Genomic DNA, 24,892 nt, shown 5'->3' with positions numbered 1-24,892 from the left:
TCGGCTCTCATGGGACTGAGGCATTCGTCGCGTTGTTTGCTGCTACGGCGGAAGATGGCGGAGGCGGACAGCTCGGAGGTAGGGACCTTGTGATGTCCTGCACCCGGCAAAAGCGGGACCGGGACCCTGTCAGTGTGGTTATTTTTAATGCTGATGATGCATTTGACTTGAGCATTATGCGTATATGTTTGTTTTTCTTGTAATCATCGATGCCACATTTAGAACCAGTGTTGCACTACGATGGCGTGCAGGCAAAGGAAAGTGCATTTCCCAGTGTCCTGCAGATGTTACGGACGATCTAAGTAGACCGCTGTAATCGCACTTGTAATGATAATGCATGCAGAAAATATGCATTTAGGTGAAATGGTCAGCTTTGGATGCATGGACGTATTGAACGTGGTCATGTCCGCTGTCCTTGGTGCTGAAACGGAACCTGCATCTTTTGGCGGCTCTTCTCTGAGTCTCCAGACTGTAAAGGCAAAGAATAGATTTCTGCATGAATTTGTGACAGTTTATGATATGATCACACGCTCTCGTCTATTCTCTGAATCTAGCAGCCCCATATTCTCCCAAATGCAAAATGTAAAAAAATGAATGTAAAATCACTCAGAGGGACGCTTGCAGTTCTGCAGTTTCTGTCCTTGAAAGACATTCCTCAAAACACCCTTTTTGACTAATTCTTTTCTTTCATTTCTTTTTTATTTCTCCTTAACAGCGGCAGCAGCCTGTCACGTCCCCCCTCTCTCAGTCAGCGCAGCCCTCCCCACTGCCTAAACCAGTGCCTACTAGCCACCATGTGCCCTGCATCCCCCATACGCCACATGTAGCGGCCCTGGCCACCTGTCCTGGTAGAGGCAAGATTGCCAAGTTCATCAGCCCGGAGGAAATGACATCACGGGACTACTACTTTGATTCTTATGCCCACTTTGGCATCCATGAGGTAGGCAGGCCAGGCCGACAAACAGCAGCTTGGTATGGGTAATGGAATTACACCAGATGCTTCCTGTTCTGTCCAACCTGATGCTCCTGAACTTGCCAAGGAGTTTCAATCCCGTTAGTCTGGCTTACTGTCAAAAACCTGATTTAACACCATGGACAGATAGGCTTTGAATTAGATAGTGATCCAAATCTTAAAATCCAAATATTCTGGCATAGGTGATAGTTTATCCATAACCGAGATACGTAGCTTACAGGCAATTGATTCCACATCCTCAGTTTGTTAGATCGGAAAATCAATTCTAAAATAACAGTAAGTGCCAAGTTGAAGCCCAAACATCTGCTAAAAACAACAAAACAAAGATCCAGGCAAAACAGAAATACAAGCTAAGAGGAGTCCTCAGCCCTCCAGTGCTTTCAGATTTGTAACAAAGTATGAAACACAAAAATCTTTCATAAGCCTGAAGTTCAAAGCTGCTAATAGCGTCTCCAATATAAAAAAAATACAGCTTACTTATTCCCTCAAATTAAAATCACTTCCAAATATAACCCTCAGAGACAAGTGACCGCCTACGAACAACCAAGCTTTAAGTTTTAAGAATGGTATTGTGTGGGGAAATGGAGGGTTTCTGAATTATCTGCATTGGTGTCTCCCAGGTAACAAAAGAGGAGGCTTTTCCATTACCACCTGGCACTAATGACACCAGACGCATGGTCATTGTCCGTGTGCAAATGAAAATAATCAATGAAAATGTCTTTTACAGCCTTCTACAGTGAACTGCTTAACAAGAATATAGAGTTGTACCCTTGCAAATGATCTTGATCCGTGAAGGAGTGGTGGTGGAAACATTTGGGGACATATAGACCTTTTTAAATAGTGTCCATATTTAGCATGTGGGTCAGGTTTTTGTCTGCTTGCAGACAAAGGGAGTGTCCTGATTAGAAAAGTGCAAAGCAAGAAAGACACGGAAAGTGGGATGTGTGAATGGGCTTTGGGGAGATGGTTATCAGGCGGTCCCCAAAGGTTTTGTGTTGTACTCCTGTCTATTTCAAGAAGCTCTGCCACTCTCACAAAGGCTTTTGGCCTAAATACTGCCATTTATACTTATAGGAAAATAGGAATAGAGGTATTCACCTCCCAGTCTCCTGCTTTTAGCATAATGTATTACACATCATGTAACATTATATGTATTATGTATGTATCACAGTGTTCTTCAGGTACTATTTATCAGTTCAACATAGAAATTGTAGTGGTTTGCATGTTATTCAAGACTGAAAAAATCATTATGTATCAAAGCTTTGAACTCTCTGTTTTAATTTAAACAGGAGATGCTGAAAGATGAGGTGCGGACACTGACCTACCGGAATGCCATGTACCACAACAAGCATGTGTTCAAGGACAAAATCGTCCTGGATGTCGGTAGTGGCACGGGGATCCTCTCTATGTTTGCTGCCAATGCCGGCGCTAAACATGTGTATGGGGTGAGAAAGATAGATACACCCTTTTGCCACAAACAAATGCTCCACATTTTACATTCATTCGAGTCATCTAGAAGTCTCTGTGTCTTTTGTTTAAATCTGCATGAGAGAGAAAAGCCGCGCAGCCTTTCAGAATGAATACCATATCAGGTTCCACTATCGCAATATCTCTCATTCGTGGCCTTTTCCCTCACCAAATCATGCACACACACACCCTGCCTTTTTAAATTCCTCGAAAGGGCTATCATCTTGTGTCCAGAAGTGGTTAATCTCTTTCAGACAATCTTACACACAGAGGCAATAAGAGAAATGTGGCTCACCATAGAGCACAACTGTAAGTCACAGGTTATACATTGGCAGTGCTTCCCACAGTTATGTATGATTTATATACTGTATTACACTTATAAATGGGAAGGCAAAATGATGTATTAGTTTTCATGGTGCACACCATCTGAGATGAGCAACCAGGGACATTACCGTTTAGATGGATTAGCAGGGTTTGATTAAATTTGTCCTTCCAAAGGTTAACCTCCCGTGTATGGGGAGGGAAATGGTAGCCAACACCACTGTCAGTCACAGCTATTGATGAGGAAATGATTATTTTTTGTCCAACTGTGGAATGTAAAATATTTTAATGAACTATTAAAATAATGAAAACTGTCATCTAAAAAATTATATGAACAATGTTGATACTGCAACAAACATCCAACAGATCCTTGGTTTTGTCTCTGTACCTACAGATTGAATGTTCAAGTATATCCGAATATTCAGAGAAGATCATCAAGTCAAATCACCTACACAATGGTAAGTTGAAGTGGATGTCCATTGTTACCAGACAGGTATATTTTATATCCATCTGCGCACAGTGCGATGACATCGGGATTAGAAGTAGCATGAAAAATATACACATTTCCATCATTACCGTCACACCTGACTATATTAGTCACAGCTCTGATGGTTAACAGGCAGCTTCCCTCTGATGTCAAATAACCATAATCTCTGCCATCAATCAGAATCCCCTGAGTGGTGCTGATTACCATTGTAAAATGCCACCCTGAACTTCACAGATGGGGAACTGGCAACAGATGGTGGGTTTCATAACTGCCCATTTGATATTTGGCCGGTTTTTGTTCCATCTTTTATATTTACGTTTCAGGTATTTAAAGCTGGCCGTTGTAGCGAAACAAACAAGAATTAATACCCAAGTGTCAGTAGTAACTCTTTAATGTATAAGCCATTATTTATACAGTAATAAAGACAAATAATAATCATCCAGGGAAATTAGATGCAATGTTGTTTATTGCTTCGGAATAAACAAGTAGAAAACACAATGGCTGCATTACTATTACAGCACCTTTAAGGTGGTGAAGTCTAAGAAGAAAACATCTACACGCTCTATGCATTCTTTTTTTTCCATAGAGGTGTTAAAAGTGTTTTTGTGTTAGGTTTTTCTCTGTCTAGTAATATAAATAACTCTGCAGTATACATAATTTTTCTCACAAATTACATAAAGTAATGAGAGAGAATGGATCTAACCAAGTCGACCTGAACAGGACCCTGCATAATATTGTAGAGCACAGTACGCATTTTTCATTTTAATGTAGTTTATCAATTGCTTCCAATACTTTTCTAAGTTGTAAACGGTACGCTGTAGCTCCACTTATTCTACACAATTACAAATAAATGAATTATGTAATTACCAGATGCAATTTACTTTGATAATTTACTTAGATAGTACTAAGGTTAGGCTGTGAAAGGGAAAACAAGACAAATCAAATTCATGCATAAAACACTTAGGCATGCAATGAGCACAGTAATTAAGCTAACTAATTTACAGCTGTCCCAAGGCATGAAAACAGTGTCATTTGAGAATAGAGTCATTGTCCGATTAGCATTAATTTGTTGAAGATGTCGTGAAGTAATTTGTCGCCTGCTGTTTTGTTGCTCTCCACACCGCAGTCATTACCATCTTCAAGGGCAAGGTGGAGGAGGTGGAGCTGCCTGTGGAGAAGGTGGACATTATCATCTCAGAGTGGATGGGCTATTGCCTCTTCTATGAGTCCATGCTCAACACCGTCATCTTCGCCAGGGACAAGTGGCTGGTATGATGGTGCTGCTGGAGGCTTGGGGAGGGCTGGCTTAGTGCGTGTGTAGCTGCATGGACAAATAAGGCTTTTGACACATAAACACACCAGGCAGTGATGGAGTAGAGGATTTACTGTACCTTTTACTGCATGTGTCTGCTGCTCAGATGCCAAGATCACACTTGAATGATCTGGCTATTAAACTCGGTAGCTGCCGGCAGGCTTTAAACTCAGCACATGTGATCTTATATTACATGCCAGGTGTGTGAACAATAAAGGTGATGAATGGCCTTCGTGTGTGCGAGCAATGATTCCTGAAGCTTTTCTTGCATTCAGAAACCTGGAGGCCTGATGTTCCCTGACAGAGCAGCTCTTTACGTGGTAGCCATTGAAGACAGGCAGTACAAAGACTTCAAGATTCATTGTGAGTACTTATGGCAGATGCACCGGCTTTTTTTCTCCCACATTTTTGCTACATCATTGCTTTCTTCTGTCTCGGTCTCCCTCTCATCTGTGTAGTGCATAATTAATGGCCACTATACAGATAAGGCAAACTCAAACTCAAGTTAGAAAAAAGTATGGTTCTCTAGCTAAAACATTTCTAACGGATTCTTTATTAAACTTGCATTAATTGATATCTAGGGAACAAGCAAAACAAGCTGACATATTATCACCTTATAAAGCTGATACAACGACTATGTTAGCAAATAGTTACCTATTTCAACACATAGCAGACACAAAGAAACGTTACCATTCATTTGAAGTTAGTAAACAATGGGCCTGTGTCTGATGAGAAATGTGAGACTATTTAAAAATGTAAACGTTGCCAGCTGTAAAACCATAACAGTTACCTAAAAGATGCTAAAATGCTCCATAGACCTGAGGAGAATTGCAAAGCTGGGTGGGTTCATCGCTATTAGTGACCCATTTTATATTAAACACAGCAATTTAATCCATTGTTAATATAGAAATATGAATTAGGTGCTGACAAGCACTAAGCCATTAATAAAGACAACATTTGGGTTTCCAGGTTGTGAAAAATCTATTCGGCTGATGTATTACATCAGACTGTGAGAAATTAGTAAGTCATTTATAAAAGGTCATGGGTTTGTCACATTTTAATGAGCCATCACGCCTGCAGTCCTTAATATCAGTAATGGTGGTTGATAATAAAGAGTCTCTCCATGACCCATCAGGTTCGGGTTTGAAGTGTCAACAACGAACAACAAATTGATAAGTGGATTTTGGTCAGCAGGCCTTTCGTGGAAGTGTCGAAATGTATAGCTAATCTAAACTTTAGCTTAAAGACAAACAAGTTGTTCTAGGTTATACAACAGCCAAAATGAATTTTCACAACTTGGAAACAGAAAATTATATGTACAAATGCCTTGTTACTGATATATAAACTAATACAAAGTATTTAATAACCATAAATAAAGCCATTTGTTCCAAAATTGAGACCCTGTGTGAAATGCACCTTGTGAGAAATCATTACCAAAAGTTTTTAAACCAGTGAGGCTCCTTTACCCTACAGTACATTCTCTGCCCTTAACACTCCATGTGTTCAAATAGCTATCACAGTAGGAGTGCTGAGCTTAACATTGTGATCCAGATCAAAGCTCCAATATTAAAGGTGTCATTCACACTCGCACTTATCAAATCTGGGTTAATAACTCCTATTGAGTTTCCTTTTACTGCACAGGTGGCCTCTCTGTTCTGTTACATGCACACCAAAAGAATTTAGTGTACCCTCGTACTCGTATTTTTAGTTTCTCTCTGCGTCAGTGGCATATTCCACCTTCTCATCGTTCAGACTTAGTGTTTGGACCCCTGACAAGGAAAGGTGGAGTGGAGGAGTGAGGGAAAGGGGGAGGGAAAGCCTTCCTGGTGTATTTCCTGCCCAAATTATAATAAAAAAAGCATGGCAGACATGGTGGAGGAGGTGGAGGAGGCCAGAGTCTATTTTCAGGAGGGCCTGTCTTTCTCCACGTAGGGTGCTGGATAGACAGAAAGACAGCAAGAGCTCAGCACTTTGTTTTATTTTTTCTGCTACCCTTTTTTGGTGCTGACAGCTTAGCAGTTGTGTAGAGAACAGAGCTTTGCAAATATATGAAAATTCAGAAAATCTGAAAAAATTCTGTGTGCTCTTGTGTCCATATGGGTGCTGTACTTTAAAGGTTAATGTTTGTGTATCCTCAGGGTGGGAAAACGTTTATGGCTTCGACATGAGCTGCATTCGCAATGTGGCCATCAAAGAGCCTCTGGTGGATGTGGTAGATCCCAAGCAGGTGGTGACTAACGCCTGCCTCCTAAAGGTTGGTCTGTGTCCTTGTATGCAAATACATGCATGATGAAGGTAGTTGTCTTTCATGCCATATTGTTTATACCTTAAGTAGTTTTTCATCACTTGTGTTCACATCACTGCTGCCCACTACATGAATTCCTAATAACAGTTAGAGACAGCTATCAATCCCCAAGCGTCTGAACATTCCCAATCAGCTGAGACTATTTTCTGGAGATAATAGAGGGTTCTGGAGAGCCGTAATAGTCTGCAGCTGTTTCCTTGCTTGAAGGTACAACAGTGGCTTGTCTTTCATCTCACAAGTGAACAGGAGATAAGAACATACAAGGGGGCGATAGCTTGTTTTGTTTGTCCCCTCTACCTCTGCCTTTCCTTTCATTGCTTTTCCCTGTTCACTGTTGCTTTTCTCTGCATCATTGCATGCTTTTTTTTCTATTTTGAGTTTTTGAGTTATTCCTCTCTCTAATTTTTTGTCCCATATCATTTCATAGTCTCATTTCTCACTCATTTCCTCTTAATTACTCGCTTTTTCTTCAGTCACATTCTTTGATGTAAACAATGTCAGGCCTCAGTAGTCTCACTCTGTCTCTCCCTCTGTGTGATGGTGAAATGTCACACAAGAGCAGGCTTTGACTCACCAGTGGAAATTAAATGGGCTCTCCATCACTTGGATAAGCATCAGCCCTCCTTTTGTGTTCAAAAAAGGTGATTTGTGTGGTAGGATGGAGGTTGGTTGTTAGTTAGTTAGTAGCTTGTTAGTCTGAAAATTAATTCTCACTGTCTGAATCTCTTTCACATGTATACATGTAGGGGTTATTCACCCTTCTCCTTGTGCTGCCAACCTCTTTGCCCTGTCTCAATCCAAACTGCCACTCATTCCTCGCACATTAAAATTACAAACTGACTCCCAGGGACGTTTTTTCTCTCCTCCTACAATTTGCTGTATATGTTACTGGCCTTGTATCATTGGAAAGGACAGAGGTGTTAAATCACAATCTGTCATGCTGACGCCACATGGCCAAGCAATCCGTGGCCCAATAGGCCAGGGAAGATGAGCACGGTGCAGAGTAAAGTCTCTCCCAATGCTCTTAAATATAACATAATCTATATGCAAAGCAGAAACACACCTGCTCCACTCCTATTCTGGACCCAATGTGATGCCTGCCTGGTAACAAAATGTGATACTTAAAGTTACAGCCATATTCATAAGGCAGTTCTTGATATAGACTGGAGCAAACACACAGACACTGTGTTGGCTCACACACACACACACACACCCTCCCTCGTGGACTTGAGGGAGGACACCCACACAGCATGTGTACTGCGAGGAGGCTTCGTTTGCCAGCCGTGATTCAACCTGTGGGCTTTCACACACATAAACTCACACATGCACAAAAATCATGGTGAGTAATCAAGAAGGATTGGCATATACATGTACTGCATGTATGTGAAAGATGGCAAGTGGGGGGTGACATCTCGTGTGTATGTCCCTGTACATGTGGCGTGCTGTTGTACTGCGCTGCTATTCACACATGACGCTTCATGAATTACAAAGCCCCAAAATATCATGGAAGCAGTCTTAATAAAATGAAGCTCAATAATTCTTCTTTTACCCTTTTCCCAGGAAGTGGATATCTATACAGTGAAGCCAGAGGACCTGTCCTTCACCTCAGCCTTTTGTCTGCAGATCCAGCGCAACGATTACGTCCACGCCTTGGTCACCTACTTCAACATCGAGTTCACTAAGTGTCACAAAAAGACTGGCTTCTCCACTGGTTAGTACTTTCTTCACAGTCTGTCTGTTCACCCATATTACAACAGGCCATATATTTTCCTTTTTACCCACAGTGTGAGCCACTCAGTTTGTTTCACTTTTCTCTGGATTAAAGGGAAAAAGCGGATTGGTCATTGTAATATCATACACATAATTGGGGATTTGTCCAATCTTGACATTACAGCAAAAAGATCTTATAAAACATTTTGGTTGAGCTGAGAGCAAGTCAATCGATAGAATAATGCTTTGAAATTGAAATGTAAAATAATTCATACATACATTTACATGAAGAGTGCAACTAGTAGATTTAGTTTTTGCACTCTGACCTACCCTACAGTGAAATATCAGCAAGTATTACAAATTTCTGTTGAAATCTTGAGCACAAGCACTTTTGAGCAGCAAATCAACACCAATTAAAAAGAAGCCACATCACTTCATCATCTTAGCTCTTGCCTACACTCTGCTGGAGTAACATGAGCCAGAATCACCAAACACTTCTGGTAAGGTGGCGTTGAGGATGCCTATTATAGAGAGGATAGTTTAGCTGTTATGTAAGCTTATGTTAATACATTCATGCATCCAGTGCTTACATAATATTGTGTAGAGGAGGTTCTATGTTTGGCCGAGTGCTGGGCCTGAGGCTGAGCATCAGTGAGGGAGTTCTCTCCTATCAGCCCCTGTATTTCTCCCACTGGGTCAGTGAGTATCAGCAGCTTTGCTGTCAAATTTTCTTCAGTGTTAACATGTCCAAAAAAACTGAGAGCCCATTGGAATAAGTGTGTTTTGTACATTTTAGAATTTAACTTCTAAAATTTACAAAATCCTTTAACTTCTCCTTCCTCCTAAACCTCCTTACACCTTATCTTCTACACTCTATATATCATGTTCTTTTTCATTCCTTTTCCCATTTCCCCCTTGCTCATGAACATATCTTCCTCCCTCCCATTCCTCCTGTCCTCTCCCTCAGCTCCAGATGCTCCCAGCACACACTGGAAGCAGACAGTGTTTTACTTAGAGGACTATTTAACTGTCAAGAAGGGAGAGGAGATCTTTGGCAGTATTACTGTGCGGCCCAATGAGAAGAACGTGGTAAGACTCAAGATCACACCAACACATTTGTCACATTTGTTAAGATTGAAACAGTTGTGAAAAAAGTTTGATATCTTGGCAAATATGCTTATTCTCTTTCTGGCTGAGAGTTAGATGGGAGCACTCATACCACTCTCACATCTGTACCTTTATATGTAAGGCTACAGCAAGACTGCAACAGTGAAACAGCTAGCCTGGGTTTGTCCTAAGGTAGAAAATTCCAGCTGCAAGCACCTCTAAAGCTCATACTGGCCTTATATCAGAACCATACAAAAATATAGACCTATTAGCTTGGCAAAATATCAGCATGCAGATGCAGTTCTGCGATCTACTGCAAGCAACGTTTGCATCGTCACTAAGGTGGCTCAGTTTAGTGAAGCTTCACTTGAGCGGTAAACATTGCACTGTCAATGAGTAATGTGCAGCACAAGGCCCTTGTTTTTCTGATGTAATGTGAATACGCCATAAGAAATAGTCCAGGTCCAGATTTCATTACCTTTAGACAGAGCCAGGCTAGCAGTTTCCCTATTTCCAGTCTTTGTGCTAAGCTTAGCTAACTGGCTGCGAGCGGTAGCCTCATATTTACCTGCAGACATGAGAAGTGAATCAATCAATCTAACTCTGCTAGAAAGTGAATAAGCATATTTCCAACAATGTCAACACTATATTCGCCACTGAAAATCAGTGAAGTAGTTAGAAATGGAATTTTGTAGTCAAGCAATGTATGTGAGTATATGCACCCATTTTCTCTTATGTAGCGTGACCTGGAGTTCACTCTGGAGCTCGACTTTAAAGGACAACTATGTGAGGCCGCCATTTCCCATGACTATAAAATGCGCTAGGAACAACAACAACCAACCAACTACCCTCAGCCCTTCGGGACACACTTGGAGAGGAGAGGGATGGCAAAGGCTCTCCAACAAGCATTCCAGTTGGCCAGCGAGGGCAACCAGACGCATCTGACTGGATGCCATCATGCCAGCGCCTAAATGATGTCATCAGAGCAGGCAAGTTTATCAGCAATAGTGCCATCACCTGTACCAACTTGATCGACTTGGGCACATCATTGAATGTAACATCCTAGACGAACATGGTTTCATTTTTTTCTCCCACTAGTTTCTGGAGATTGTGTTATTTTCAGTATAAAGTGAAAAGCATCTGAGTGTTTGTATCGTTAGTGAAACTAATTGAAAAGCATTGATCCGCGTGATGCCAAGAGGGTTACAGAATAGTCATTATCTGTTTTTCCTTTAGTCATTTGTCAAGATTTATTATGCACTGTATAGTTGTATAGCGAGTAGAGTAATCAATTGTGTTTTATTTTATTATTTATTATTTGCATGTGAAGGTTTTTTGCTTCATTGAAATCAGAAAGATGTGTGAGATGTGATTTATTTCTTTAATTGAGGATAATTCTGAACAATTGTACCTTGCTGCCAGGATAAAACAGAACAATGCCTCAGAACAGTAACAAACACTGATGCAATATGTCATGTACCACTTTGTTTTGGAGATCAGACAAAGGCGATGAAAAAAGATGAACAAGATGATGAATAAAATATCAAAGAATCACCTCAAATTTTTCTCACGTGATTTCCATTCAAACAGCTATTTCAATGAATTCCGAATAATTTATTTCAGATTCAGCCAGAACATGAAATGTAACTACATTAATATGCTACACCAGACAAATACAGAGAAATTAAGACTTTAAAGCTCACATTAAGTTACGAAAAAGCTACACTACATTTATCATTTTATGAAACGTACTTGTAATAGTTTCTATATTAGAGCTTAGAGACAGCACTACTGTGATTTGGCAGCATTATATACAGGAAATGATGCAGCACCTCGTGTTTTACTGTCAACAAGCTGTTCCTTGGACTATCACCTTTTAAGCATGCCAGTTTGTCTCATGTTCACATGGGCAACACACTCCTTCATGTCGACTTCAACATGTCGTGCATTTCTGGGACAAATTGAAGACTGCTAGTTGAAAGACAGAATTTCATTCAGTGATAAGATCCAAGAATGATTTCATTGTCGTCTTAAAATACTGCACATCCAATGTCCAAAAGTGACCCATAACTCTGTAAATGTAGTGTACACTTCACTTGCAGCAGGCTTTCTTCTTTACGGGCTGAGCAGTGAGGATGACAGTTGTGTCTCTCACCCTGTCCTCCTGCTCCATTAAAACTCTGAGTGAAGACAGAGAGAGAGAGCACCACATGAGGTAATGGTGTTACCACCACAAATCAATTTCCTGTCTGAAGTACAAAAGGCCTTCTACTCCCCGGTAATTTTATCATGCATCTGATGAATGCCCCGCAGTGTTTCTGTCTGGATTCTTCCTCGACAGCTATTATTGCTTTACACGCTCATTTGATTCACAGCCTTGATCTTACCTGGCCAGGTGTGTCAGGGACTCGATCACATTCTTGGAAGTGTAGGCACTGACCTCAAAGAACATCACATTGTTGTCCTACACGGGATATGCACAGAAAGTCAAATTCAACAAACTCAAGACACACTGATGGTTGTGATCAGAACTGTCAGCATCTTTGTGTTGGTATAAAAGCAGCTGTTGTAGTCAACTTTACTAGAATGGGCTTGAAACAGTCTCGCTGCACTTGAGAGCATAAAATAAAATGATCCATTAGCTTTGAATTAAACTCACACAGGCCAGTTGCTCCGCCTCTTTGAACGACACCTGCCTGTCCTCATCCATGTCCATTTTGTTGCCCAAAAGGAGGATGGGGATCCCCTCTCCCGCTGCTTCCTGAATACGGGGTAGTTCAATGATTTAGTATGGCGCTTTTGGCAGAAGACATTTTGACATGTCACAGCAGGAAAACCGCAGGTGTAAATCATAAAATGAGTGTTGGCTAGCTGTCATGGCTCACTGAGACACTTGGAATGAGCGGAGCCATTGCTAATGTTATCAGTAACACCTCCGCTTTTCCTACTACGACAAGTTAAAATGATTTACTTCCATAAAGTCAAGCTTTAAAACCACCTGATCCCACACTACAGTACATAATGAAACTTGATAACATGTCTTTAACATGCGCAATTGCTGGAGTCCCACTTTGAAGATTTGACAAAGAATTTTTAGTGGACAATAAAAATGTAGTAGCACAAAAAACACTCCTCAGAGGACTGGCTAAGCATTTTGGGAAGGCTACAAATCATATAAACCTGAAAACACTGAAAATAGTTGCAGAGGACCTCATTGGCTTAAAGGTCAGACCTGGACATTGGTGAGCCAGGGCTGCACAGCCTTGAAGCTCTCCTCCACGGTCACATCGTACATCAGCACCACACCGTCTGCCTTGCGAAAGAACTGCTTGGTTATGCTGCGGTACCTGTGTCAAAGAGTTTGACTGTCACCACATAGACCTACTGTACACAACTGGTAGCATTATATATGTTAAGTGCAACTAAATACTCCTACTGTAATATTGTATTGAAATATATATTTACTATTACACATTCTTCCATCAATCCATTCAACATACATCAAAGTAATAGTGCTGATATTTGAACTACTCAATTCATGATTTTAAATGACTACCAATTACACCCTATTATGTCTTGCTTTGTAGTATACTGAGGTAAAATACATCAATGTAAACTTCTAGTAGTATTATTTACAAGTATATTTATAATACATTAAGTATCCTTAAGTACTACTAGAGCAGTAACGCCCTTTAAAGTAGTACAGTGAAACATTTAATATATTTTTCTTGCAATTACACAACAATAATGTGCTTCAAATGCATTTACTAAAGTTTTAATATACTTCCAGTGTATTACAGTAGACTTTATATCATTCATACTTGGGTATGTAGCAATAGGTAAACAATAATTAATGACAATTTCAAAATTACATCAATTAATTACATGTTGACTTTGATTTCATTATTTTTGTCAACTTGCAAATCAAAGTTATATTTCATGTTAAAGTATCCTATGGCTTCACTTGTTGTCTGTCAAAAACAATGAACTGAATCTCACCTCTCTTGACCTGCCGTGTCCCAAAGCTGCATGGCTACCTGCATATTGTCCAGGGTTAGTGTCTTCACACTGTAGTCAATGCCTGGTCAAGCCACAACAAGATCAACATAATAAAAGCAGGATAAATTAGTAATTTCTCAGTAGAAATATGCGGCTAAACTTAAATCATATTCATTGTTTTTTTTGACAGAATGACAAATGGCCACCAGGGGGTCTCGTGAGGTGCGATGCTGACTGTATCTTATTTCAGGAGAGAAGGGGGGAACAAAGTGGAGATAACAAGGCTGGGGTGAGGATTGGGAAAGATGAAAGCAGGGAGAAAAATTCATCAGAAGTGACATAATCTGCAGTGCAATGTGTGCCAGGGCTTTTAGACAGGCAGTGTGACTTCACAAGCCCTTTCATGTGATACAAAGTCACCCTCCGATACTCTGTTAGCATCCACAAACACACACACACACACACACACACGCACACACACACGCGCCATTCGAATTTGTTCAAAACAGCCTCCGACACTTTTGTACACACATGCATTACAACATTATTACAATGTTTCTCTTCTCACCCACAGTAGCAGTTGTGGAGGGGTGGAAACAGCCCTCACAGAAGGAGCGTAGCAGGGATGTCTTGCCTACGCTCGAGTTGCCAACCAGGACCACTTTAAACAGACGGTCTGGGACAAACAGAGCTCCTTCTTTTGCCTTCTGAAGAGGATAAACCACAGGCAAAAGTTAATATTTATTATCTGCTACATTCCTTCCACAGGTCAAAACATTTGACGCTCCAAAGCTGTGGACATACTTGCTGGGTCTCCTTCCCGACCGGCTGTCCTCTTGGAGACGTGGGCGTCTTTTTTGCGCGGGAAAAGCAGGATTTCCTTGCCGGTAGACCTTCTGCCGACGCAGGTATGTGACTAGAGGGTGGGGTGGCAGAGAGGTCTTCTCCCACTGCAACGCTAGTCTCAACGTCAGTCTGAGCTTCCTCTTCCTCCTCATCGTCCACCTCGTCTTCCTCCTCACTGAGCTGATGCAGTAAAAGTTGAGGCCCTCCTTGGAGCAGGTGGGGCAGGTGGTCCTCCTCGATGGAGATGACTCGACGGAGGGGCCACCCCTCTGGAGGAGCGTCCAAGACCTCCTCCTCTACCTCCGTCTTCTTCATTTCCACTTTCTTTGCTCTTTCTCTGTCTTTCCCCGTCACCCTCTTAGTGGCGGCCATCTTCCCGAGCGATTTTCTGGCCTTTGCCTTCACATCGTGGACTTTGACTGGAGCGGGGTTGGCGTAACCGTTGGCCAAGCCGGAGTTTTTCTTTGCTGCAGGGCGTTGTTGACATGCGGGGGCGCTGGCAGTGGTTGCAGAGGAGGGTGCGGGGGTGTCGTCCTCACTACAGGAGGAGGAAGCAACAAACACGATTTGAAGGTGCTCTATAGGCAAGGCCTCCAGAGACTGGTAGGACCCATCCACCAACAGTGGGGCTCTTTAAAAAACAGAGGAGAAACAGAGGATATACTGGATCAATTCACTTGACTGAGATGAAAAAATCTGGAGGCCAAAGTGCTCAAAAAATTTCTGATTTTAGTCTCATCTAATCTAAAATGTTAATTTAGTTGATTGTTGTAAGTGTTTAGAATCAGATATCCTCTGTTTTTCCTCATTTGAATCATGATTTTCACATCACACTGAGGTTGAAATTCTTTGTCACACAGGAAACACTCTGACAGAGATGATTTGTCTTAAAGCACATTGTTAAGATGAGTGAATCACCTTTTTGCCGGCTGGCTGGCGTCATCAAATATGTTGGCGAGGCCCGCTCTCTGCTTCTGCTTCTTTCTGAGTGAAGTTCGGGGCTTATTTAAACAAAGGGGACGTATGTTTGTGTTACAAGGGGGGCTTAAGCAATCAGGTAGCGCTGCTGCAATGGAATTCGATACAACATGTATACTCACTACACCGCAGCATATGTCTCGCTCGTCTTTTAAATGCTTGTTCATCTCTCTGGGGGGATAGAAAAGAGAAGCTCGTGAGAGAGATGGAACCTGCGGTGGAGAAGAATGCACTAAGAAGCGTGGAGACCAGCTGAGTTCCCTTTAACTTAGTGCCTGGCTTGCCAATTAGGACTGAACCTGAAGCCAAAAAGATTACAAACAACTAGGTTTGAACTGTGCTCATGGGATGTCCTAATCATACCTGAGGAGGTCAAGCTGCTTCATGAGACTTTGCTTCTCCCTCTGCAGCCCCTCAGTTACTCTGTACATTTCCCTGAAACAAGACAGAATGACAACACAAGTACAAGTGAGTATGTATGTTTGGTAGTCTTAAAGCACTCCTCACTTCTTAAAGGGTTTATGGTTCGATTAAATCAAATCTATCTTGGATAGTGGGAATTAGCTATAGCAAAGAAACACTCTTATTAATACATTCTGTACTAAGATGTGTGTAATAGGTTTGCACACCCACATTTCCTTCTCCTGGTGCAGCCGGGCAGCCTGCTCCTGCAGCATTGCCAGCTGTTCCTGGGCCAGTCCCAGCTCCTGGCTGGTGCTGTCCAGCGCTCTGGTCAGCTCATCGTTGGTCACCTTCAGCTTGACGTTCTCCACGTGGCTCTCCTGCTTCTCACTGCTCAGCTCACTGCACTGGAGCTCTAACTGCAGCAGGAAGGAGAGGGAAATATAGTGTATATCTACAGAAGAAATGGGACCGTGTGGGTGCTGTTTAAACCCCTCCCTACAACACTTAATTAACTAAAGGGAAGGATTAATACCGTCGACCCTCTTAACCACAAAAACACACATTTCTGGCCTTGGTTTTTCTTGGATCTATCGTTTCATGTTTTTAATATTTTAGTGTAAGAGTTTCAACACCTTGGCCAAGACAAAGGCATATTTAATATCTCAATGTTGCGTCAGTGGATGTTGCTCTAATTATACTTGAGTCATGGGACGTGCTGTATGTGTTACACTCTAACCCGTTTCTGCTTCTGGAAAAGATGTTCCAGCTCTTTCTCTTTTGAAGACAGTTGGAGCTCCAGGTCTTGGCTGCGCAACTGAAGGCGCTCAGAGTCCTGCACGGCCAGAGGACGAAAAGGTTAAAGGTCGATTGGTTAAGGAGCAGGAACATGACCAAGTTTAAAGACACACATGCACAAAAGTACTGCGCTTTGAACAATAATAACTTATCGGCATATCAGCCTGTGATTATATGGCTTCCAAGCTAGTTGTGGTGTCACAAATCATCTTGTACACAAGCCTTGAAGTAAGAAGAAGAGCACTAAGAAGCGTATTTGGATGTGAAAACAGCCTTCTAATGCCAAACTCTGCACACGCATCATTTTGCACAGTGAAACATGAAGTACCAATAAGAAGAGTGAAGAGGGGGGGGGGCTTTAAACATCTTACTAAAACAATGTCAACATTTTGAAAAGAACTGAACTGATTTCAGTTGTTTGTTCCAAGAAGATGTGCTGCTTTGGTAGTTTGAGCTCTTGTACCTTTAGCAGCAGCCTGTCTTTCTCAGTTTTGATCTGCGCCTCCATCTCTTCGTATAAATGACGGATCTCACTATCATGTGTTGCAGCCTTCCTGCAAAGAGGGACAGGACTAGTCGTTAGACATGTTAACTCGTCAAGGTTACTGGTGGAACGACGACAGATGTGCTGTGACATAATATAATATCTAGGAGCAGAACAGCAGTGTTGTTTAGGTTGAGCTTAGGTGATATTATTCCTTCTGTATCTGTAATTACATGTAAATACTTGAACACACACACACACACCTGCACACACACAGCAACTGAACTTCATATTAAAGAGTACTGAGTGGTATTTACATTCCCTCTGACAATTGTTAAGACCCAAACAGCCAATTAGTACAGTCTAAAGCATAACAAGCTGTTACACGGTACCATGCAGTGCCATGAGAAAACTACCGTACACGTCTTACCAACAGCCTAAATCACACTGACATCCTGTGCACACGGACACCTGCAATTAGACGCCTAACCTCAAATATGGGAGTGAATCTGCAGCATTAAATATACTGACCAAATTATATACTACTGCATACTTCTTCCTGCTTTGTGTGTGTGAGTGTGAATCGATTTCCACACCAGCAGAAGGGGGGTAAGACTTCAGAGTGTGCCTCCAGATTAGTGGTCATTTGACACGGATAAAGGGGTTGTTCTATAGGGAATTACAGGTAAATCCATGCAAACACGCCCGGCATGGGGCAGTAATATAAACACATGCACACAAACCCGCCGTTACATCATTGACTCTTTAAGTGGCTAACGAGGGAGAAGAACATTTGCTTCACATGGTACATGCAGTACACTACTTAAACATTTAAAAGTGCGGGAGTTAATTTAGAAACATGGCCTTTTTAACCCACGATCCACATTCACTGTTACACCAGTAAATAAACACCACATATATTTGAATCCCTCTTTACATTTTGTTCTCCTTCTGCATGCAATTGCAATTTTTTTCCTTCCACATTGATTCCCTCCCTTCCTCGTCTTTTTTTTTTTTTTTTTTTTCCATAGTCCATTTTTCCACACTTCCACACATATACTCTTCTTTAGCCATGAGTACATGTGTGTCCTGTCCTGGCCTACTACCTCTGTAGGGCGCTCTCCATCTCCTTCTTCTCCTGGTGGGCGTCTTTGATCTGGTGGATGACCCTGGCCAGGAACTCCTCAAAGTTGGACAGGAGGTGAGGTTCATCTCGCCTGAGCTGGGCCCAAAGACTGCGCACCTCGCATGAACTGCAGAGAGGGAACAGGAGAAGACACAGGTTTCTTGTGTCAAGTCACACGGCATTTTTCATGAGCTAAACACAACAAAGAATATATATACACATAAGAGTTTGCAGTGTTTACACTCACTCCTCGAACACATTACTGGCCCCCAGACTCTCCAGCAGCATGCAGAAGTGCCGTTCCTCTTCGTCCTCAACTCCTGATAACTTGGCCTCCCATTGACTCTGATAAAGGGCCTCCTTAGCCCTAAAGACAGGGCTGGGAACCTGGTATTGGTCGTCAGCCACAGAGATCCTCCGCCCATGCAAGAACTGACCTGAGATACACCCACATGGGGTGGGAGCAGCATTTTTACAACAACACCTCTGGACATTAGCTTGAGCCTGATAGTAAATTTCCAAAACATATCATAAAACATATCATCTTTCCTGTTCACCTGTACTTTTGAGGGATAAAAGTACTAAATAAAGCAGGACAGTAGCAGGCACTCTAAAGAGCTACATAATCTGCTATGAACCAGACCTCGAGAGATACATGCTAATAATTTTAAAGGGTGACTTTGTAACTTTGGAAAAAATAAATAACACACTCTTCTTCTTACAAATGAACAGGGGAACTTATAAGTAGAAAAGGCAGCTTTGCTTGATTGCGTACACTCAGGTTTTTTAAAGCTTCAGCTTTACTTGGTCTGGTATGACCAGTAGCTAATGGCGGCAAACTACAGATAGACATTGTTGTGTAGTTGACAACACTGAGTCAGCTCACTGAATTTATGACTCTTAAACTATCTATTCCTACCACTACCTACACTACTATTACACAACCTTTTAGCATTTATTATTATCCTGTAGGCTTCATTTGTTTTAGCCTCTGTTTGGCTAAAATTACATATGCCAGCTTTAAAGATGTATAGGTTTTAAAAACAAAACAAACACAACATGCAAATTCTTTTCCATGAAAATGACTGAGTTGGAGTCGATCATTACTTTTTGTAATATATTTGACATTACTCATTTTTTCCCCCCAGGGTTGATAGACTGAATTCTGTTAAAACTTTCTATCAAAGTTAACTGCATGCATCAAGCTGAAGACCTCTGACAGCAGGAAACCTACTGAATCCGGAGGAGAATGCCTCCAGCGTGAGGTAACCAGTGCGGTCTGTATCCAGGGAGTCAAACACATCCTCCAGCTCCTCTGCAGACAGAGGCAGCTCTCTGTGGAGCCTCTGCCAAAAAAAAAAAACATAAACACACAGGACATTTAAATGCTGCTGAGCTGAGCTGAGCTGAACATTAATTATCTGCAACACGAAACACAAGTGTTGAGCCTTAAATCTGGCTCCTTATTGTCATGACTCAAGCACACCTAGCGCAGAATAAACGCCGGCACAAAGTGGCTGTTTTATGTGTCAACGTACAGAGGTTTTCTTGGTAACCCTCGACACAAACAACAGCAACAAAAGGCATGACGCTCACAAGGGCCCTGCCCTAATTAAGTGACAACACAAGGCCGGACATTGTGTGCACATCGAAGAGGCTTGTGCGTATTGTTCTTCGTTTCAGCTAGAGAAATCGAGTGTGTGTGACTGAGCAGCTCCTGTACTCATAAACATTTCCATCAATGGTGCTACTCTGCCACTTCACCGGCTGGTTGAGCGTGTTGAGTGGGCGAAGAGCTTCTTTAACAATGGTTGTATAACATGAAAAAAAAACAAAAATCTCAGAATCGAGAGAAAACGGCAAATATGACACTAAGTGTTTCCTGCTTGCCGTTCGCTGTCATTACTGCACCACAGGACACTAAATTATGCTACAGATAAAAGCGTGTCCTCTTCACCTATTGTTCTACTTAGTGGAGGCTCTTATGTATTCGCAGAGCATCCATGCATTTTAAAACGAAGAATGCCAGACATTAAAGAATGTGTTTCTAATAAAAACAAGCCAGCTTTTACGAAAACTGTGTAGAGCTGAAATTGTTGGTTCAACGGCATCAATTTTGATAATTGATTGGGGGAAAATGGCAAAAATGTGCATAATGTATATTTTGTAGTCTTATATATAAATTAATTGAATATCTTTGGGTTGTTTGGATGATAAAAGCACTTTGAAGACATATTTTGAGCTCCAAGAACTTGTCATTTTATAGGGTAATCAATAAAGTGTTCTGAGGATTATTCCTTAAGAAAACAGTCCTTAGTTGTGGCTCTAATATCACTCCATCAATATCTTCCATAAACTGGAGAGCTTAAATCTGCAATAATGTGCAGACTTTACAAATGTGCTCTTAACTTTTGCTGCTTCAATCCCACTTCAACACACACACACAGACACACAGACACACAGACACACAGACACACTGCCTCCCTCTCTAACCCTCATATCTGTGCGGGTAATGAAGCCTTTGCCCTCCACGTCGCAGGTGCGGAAGAACTCCTTGGTCTTGTCCAGCAGGGCGATTCGACCCCAGTCCGAGCCCCTCCGCTCTGTGCGCAGTCTGAAGCCGTTCACCCGGCCCTCCTCCTCCTCCATGCCTGGGACTGTTTTTAAGCACACGGTGTGTCAGCAGCGTGTATTTCAGAGGCAGTCAGGTGTGGAATCAGACATCAGGCCGCCTCACTGGCCCTGCATCCAGTGCTCTGGGGCTCTCACAGTCGCCATAACGAGATGGCACCAGGTGATGAGATCGGTGGTCTTTCTTGCTTATACATATACTGAAAACTGGTTCCAGGCTCCTGTGAGAAAGAGAAATGGTACAAATACAATACTTCTCACTAAAACATGAGGAAATGTGGCACTTTTTAAAGAAAACTAGTGGGTAAATGTTGTGTTACACAAGTGATCAGAACACTAATGCAACTGTACCACACGTACTACTAAACTACTAGTACTTCCCTTTTCTAATGCACCAGGAATAAGCAACGCATAAGAAGGTATGTAAACACAGTGTAAAGGATTATCTTAATACCCCGCCATACAGAACCCATGACAGCGTAATGCCCGCAAAACTTCCTGAGCCGTTACCAAGAGGCAGAGTCACAGCTACAGCCTGAGCTTCAATGCATCCCCTGTGTTCACAGCGGTTTCTTGTTTTCATCACAATTTCATGACTCAGGCGAGGGTTTGAAGCACTGTCTTGTTTGCTCCATTAGGAGCTGGGCAGCCATTTGTCTTGTCAGAGATTCTAAATAAGAAGCAAAGCCAAACATGAGATCCGGATGCGTGATTCTGACCTAACCTTTACTTGAGGGAATGGTTTGTTTCATTCCCCTGCAAGACGCTGGATTTCATCTTTCCAAACAAAAGTAAACGTTTAAGAGCTGGAAAATTGGACACTAAACACATTACACTCCTCTTAGTAATCAAAGGACTACTTGAACACAAATAAATTGACTTTATCCACAGGCCTCGAGTGTGCTACTCTGTGCTGGGTAAGATTGATATCAAAAACTATTTTAAATATTAAGTGTGAAAGATAAAAAAATCTACTTTTGGCCTTTCTTTAAAACAAGTAATAATGTGGAAAATTCTTCCCGATCCCAGCAGTTGTTCCTACTTTAACCAGACACACAGCTTTAACACACTGTGCAGTGAGCTACAAATCAGCACTTTAAATAAACCAGAAACAGAACAAAAGGTCTTACCTTTTACAAACGATACGTGCAAGAAGCTGAAGCCCTCTTCCGCTCTCGGTATCAACAGAGCAGCGGGTGCGCTCTGTGTTTAGGAAGTCTTGCCTCACAGACGAATGTCAGAGAAGTCATTCTGCAACCATGTGATGCCATGAGGAAGCCGCCTGAGGCTTTGCAGCCCGAGTCCACATGCTGCTCCCACACAGGCTGAACTCTCTTTATGCAGGCTACATGGATGCAACATGTTTACATCGCCTGTAACTAACTTGACATCATGAATATTAATTGTGTTATTAACAGGGGTTTTATTAAGAACTTAAAAGTGTCGCCTTGACATTACCAAAGTTGAACCAGATTCTAGAGGAATTTTTTATGATTAACAAAAGCAAATAATAGCAACTCACTAAACTACTGATTATCTTATCTTATCACAATTAGCTACATTTGGAATTTGTTGGGCATTTGAAAACAACAGCACTTTACACAAAACTCTAAGGTTTATTGATAAAAAAAAAAAGTCAGAGCATGAGCTTTACCATCTCCACATATCTTACAACGCCCCCTTATGGACTGAAATTAAAATGGGCCACAGCATTAAGTTGAACAAAATACTGAAGAAAAAAAAAAAGCACACAATACAGAAGTAAAGAGGCAAATTGTTTTGACATTACTGCTCTAAATATAAAGCACCACTGAAAAGAGTGTTTTTTGTGTGAAAAGCACGATCCTGATCGTCCTCAGGTGAGCGTTTACAACAGTGTTTTTAAATACCAGTGTCAAGCAGAGGCAAGGTCCACTCTTTTCCAATTAATTCTCCAGTATCGGCTCAAACTCCCAAGTCATTTCTCATTTCTCCTGGATCTTTTGAAGTAAATACTCCATTTGGAGGTTCAGGTTGGGCTGTCCTTTCTTGGTCTTTTTGCACAGCATCTGAAAGCTCTCCATCTTTTTCTGTTTGTACTTCTGAATGGCTTCTTCTCTCTGCTGCTTGTTCTTCACGAACTCCTGGGATTCAACCAAAAAAATGCAAAAGAACCGTCAGCGCAAGTCAGACCGCAGTTTGATTTGAAGTCACAAGAAAGAGCATCTGTGGCCTTATTTTTGATTCTTAGTTCAACAATAAAGAAGAGAAAAGCGTCACCTCTTTCTTTTTTCTCCGTTTTTCTTTGACTGCCTCATAGTCCTCTTTTGTCTTCTGGTAGGACGTCTTCTTCAGCAGCTTCTTCCTCATGCGGTTGCTCATTGGAAGACTAAAAGACAATATTATAAAGGCAGTATTACTCTGTATCCCAATCTGCTTGAAAATTGACAGTACAAGTTTCACATTGATGAGCATCCAACACATCAGAATTATAATCACCCATAATTTGAACTGCTCACCTCTTGTAAAAATTATGTTTTAAAGCTATGAGTTCAGACATCGCCTCACCTTTCTTTCTCCGGGACTGCTGTGTGTTCGGGGTTCTCAGCAACAGAATCTGTCAGCTCAGATCCACCAGTAATCTCTGAACCTGAATCAGCAGCTTCGTCTTTTTCTCCCCTCTCTTCTCCCCTCTCCTGCCCTTTCATTCTCAGCTTGCTCCTGTTCATTCTGTTGGTCCAGGCCTCCTTCTTCAGTTTCTCTGCCTCGGCCATGTACAGGTGCCTGAGGTGCTCTGGGTACTCCTCCTTGTACAACTGTTTGGACTCAGGGGTCTTCTTCCTCTCCTTCCGCAGCAGCTTGCTGTACTCATGTTTGACTTTTTCCTTCCTCTTAAAAGCAAATCCTTGACCTGAAGGCAGAAGACAGAAGCATACCATGAAACATTATCTAAACAAAAAGAAAAACAGCTTAGAGAGTTGCTCCGTGGACCACTATATGCCGAATTTATAACAGACACAGATATTTTGTAGAATGGCTTTATAAAGAGGTTAGCTATGATGTAACTTTGTCAGGTAGAAAGACTACTTTAAATTGACAGATTTCGTAATTGAGTTTGGCATTACACAGAGAAAAATATATAGATTTGTTGACTGACAGTTGGGTGAACTAACCAAACCCCCATCTGTTATTTAACTACTGTGCTTCACAGCTTTAAGAGCGGCTAATAACACAGTTGTGTTAAGCAAATGTTACCTTCTTTAACGCTGCCTTTGTATACTTTCTCTTCGGGGACCCATTTCCTCTTCTTCTTGACACCACGAGCGTTACTATTTGATTTCTTCCAGGTGTCATCTTTCGAAGGAAACTTCTTCTTCTTCATTTGTTGACCTGTTGGTGCCATTTCGAGTTAAATCTTACGAGGAAAAGTCAAATGTTGACAACACTCAAGCGTGGTTCAGCCTGCACGCCACTTCCTTACACACGCGGGTTGATGACGTGTCTTCGGCAGACAGGAAAATCGATCACCGAGCATTCAACCTCACAGGTTCTGACATTTCTGATTTCTTACCAAGGTGGACAACTGTACAACAGGTGTGTATATAGATACATCTCCACCCCTTTCTGAGGGAAATAACTGACTTAGAGACACTACCTGGTAAATATCCACCCACTCTACTTAAGGTAGAAAGTGCAAGATACCCGGAAAATATCAATTTGATCCTCTTTCAGTCACGTCCCTTTATTCTTCAGCATCAGGCTGGTGTATTAAGGTCCATCAGTGACTCACTCAGTGGTCAGAGGTGTCTACTCCTGATTTGATCTTAATCAGTCTCAAGGTTTGCAAATTACCAATAATATATTTTACTCTCCAGTCCTGCTCTGCTCTCTGATTGGCTGAAAGAAAGAAGCACTCTGATTGGCTGAGAGGTAGAAGCTCTCTGATTGTCGAAGGAAAGAACCTCTC

At 41.7% G+C, this 24,892-nt stretch overlaps 3 protein-coding genes across 3 annotated transcripts; 1 reads left to right on the top strand and 2 right to left on the bottom strand.

Annotated features, from left to right (window-relative positions):
- Positions 1-10,966, top strand: prmt8b (protein arginine methyltransferase 8b). Its single transcript, XM_070853600.1, has 10 exons — positions 1-78; positions 722-940; positions 2,263-2,418; positions 3,156-3,219; positions 4,375-4,517; positions 4,836-4,923; positions 6,699-6,814; positions 8,426-8,576; positions 9,543-9,664; positions 10,423-10,966. The coding sequence occupies exons 1-10, from the start codon at positions 10-12 to the stop codon at positions 10,504-10,506; spliced, it is 1,212 nt and encodes a 403-aa protein (XP_070709701.1). The 5' UTR covers positions 1-9; the 3' UTR covers positions 10,507-10,966.
- Positions 10,967-11,193: 227 nt separating this feature from the next.
- On the bottom strand, positions 11,194-20,972 carry cracr2ab (calcium release activated channel regulator 2Ab). Its single transcript, XM_070853597.1, has 17 exons — positions 20,809-20,972; positions 19,550-19,661; positions 18,563-18,752; positions 18,296-18,442; positions 17,169-17,259; positions 16,647-16,742; positions 16,139-16,326; positions 15,869-15,940; positions 15,628-15,676; positions 15,446-15,528; positions 14,486-15,065; positions 14,250-14,388; positions 13,682-13,763; positions 12,915-13,029; positions 12,342-12,443; positions 12,070-12,146; positions 11,194-11,862 (listed from the first exon to the last, which is right to left on the bottom strand). Exons 1-17 carry the CDS (start codon positions 20,962-20,964, stop codon positions 11,775-11,777), a joined length of 2,367 nt encoding a protein of 788 aa, XP_070709698.1. The 5' UTR covers positions 20,965-20,972; the 3' UTR covers positions 11,194-11,774.
- A 1,576-nt stretch (positions 20,973-22,548) lies between these two features.
- Positions 22,549-24,396, bottom strand: ccdc59 (coiled-coil domain containing 59). Its single transcript, XM_070853599.1, has 4 exons — positions 24,181-24,396; positions 23,494-23,836; positions 23,206-23,314; positions 22,549-23,069 (listed from the first exon to the last, which is right to left on the bottom strand). The coding sequence occupies exons 1-4, from the start codon at positions 24,326-24,328 to the stop codon at positions 22,911-22,913; spliced, it is 759 nt and encodes a 252-aa protein (XP_070709700.1). The 5' UTR covers positions 24,329-24,396; the 3' UTR covers positions 22,549-22,910.
- Between the last annotated feature and the right edge of the window lie 496 nt (positions 24,397-24,892).

This window comes from Pempheris klunzingeri, chromosome 22 (assembly GCF_042242105.1).
Source record: "Pempheris klunzingeri isolate RE-2024b chromosome 22, fPemKlu1.hap1, whole genome shotgun sequence".
In the NCBI taxonomy this organism is placed as follows: Eukaryota; Metazoa; Chordata; class Actinopteri; order Acropomatiformes; family Pempheridae; genus Pempheris; species Pempheris klunzingeri.
The sequence above is the reverse complement of the archived record's forward strand: the minus strand, read 5'-3'. Positions and strand labels throughout refer to the sequence as shown.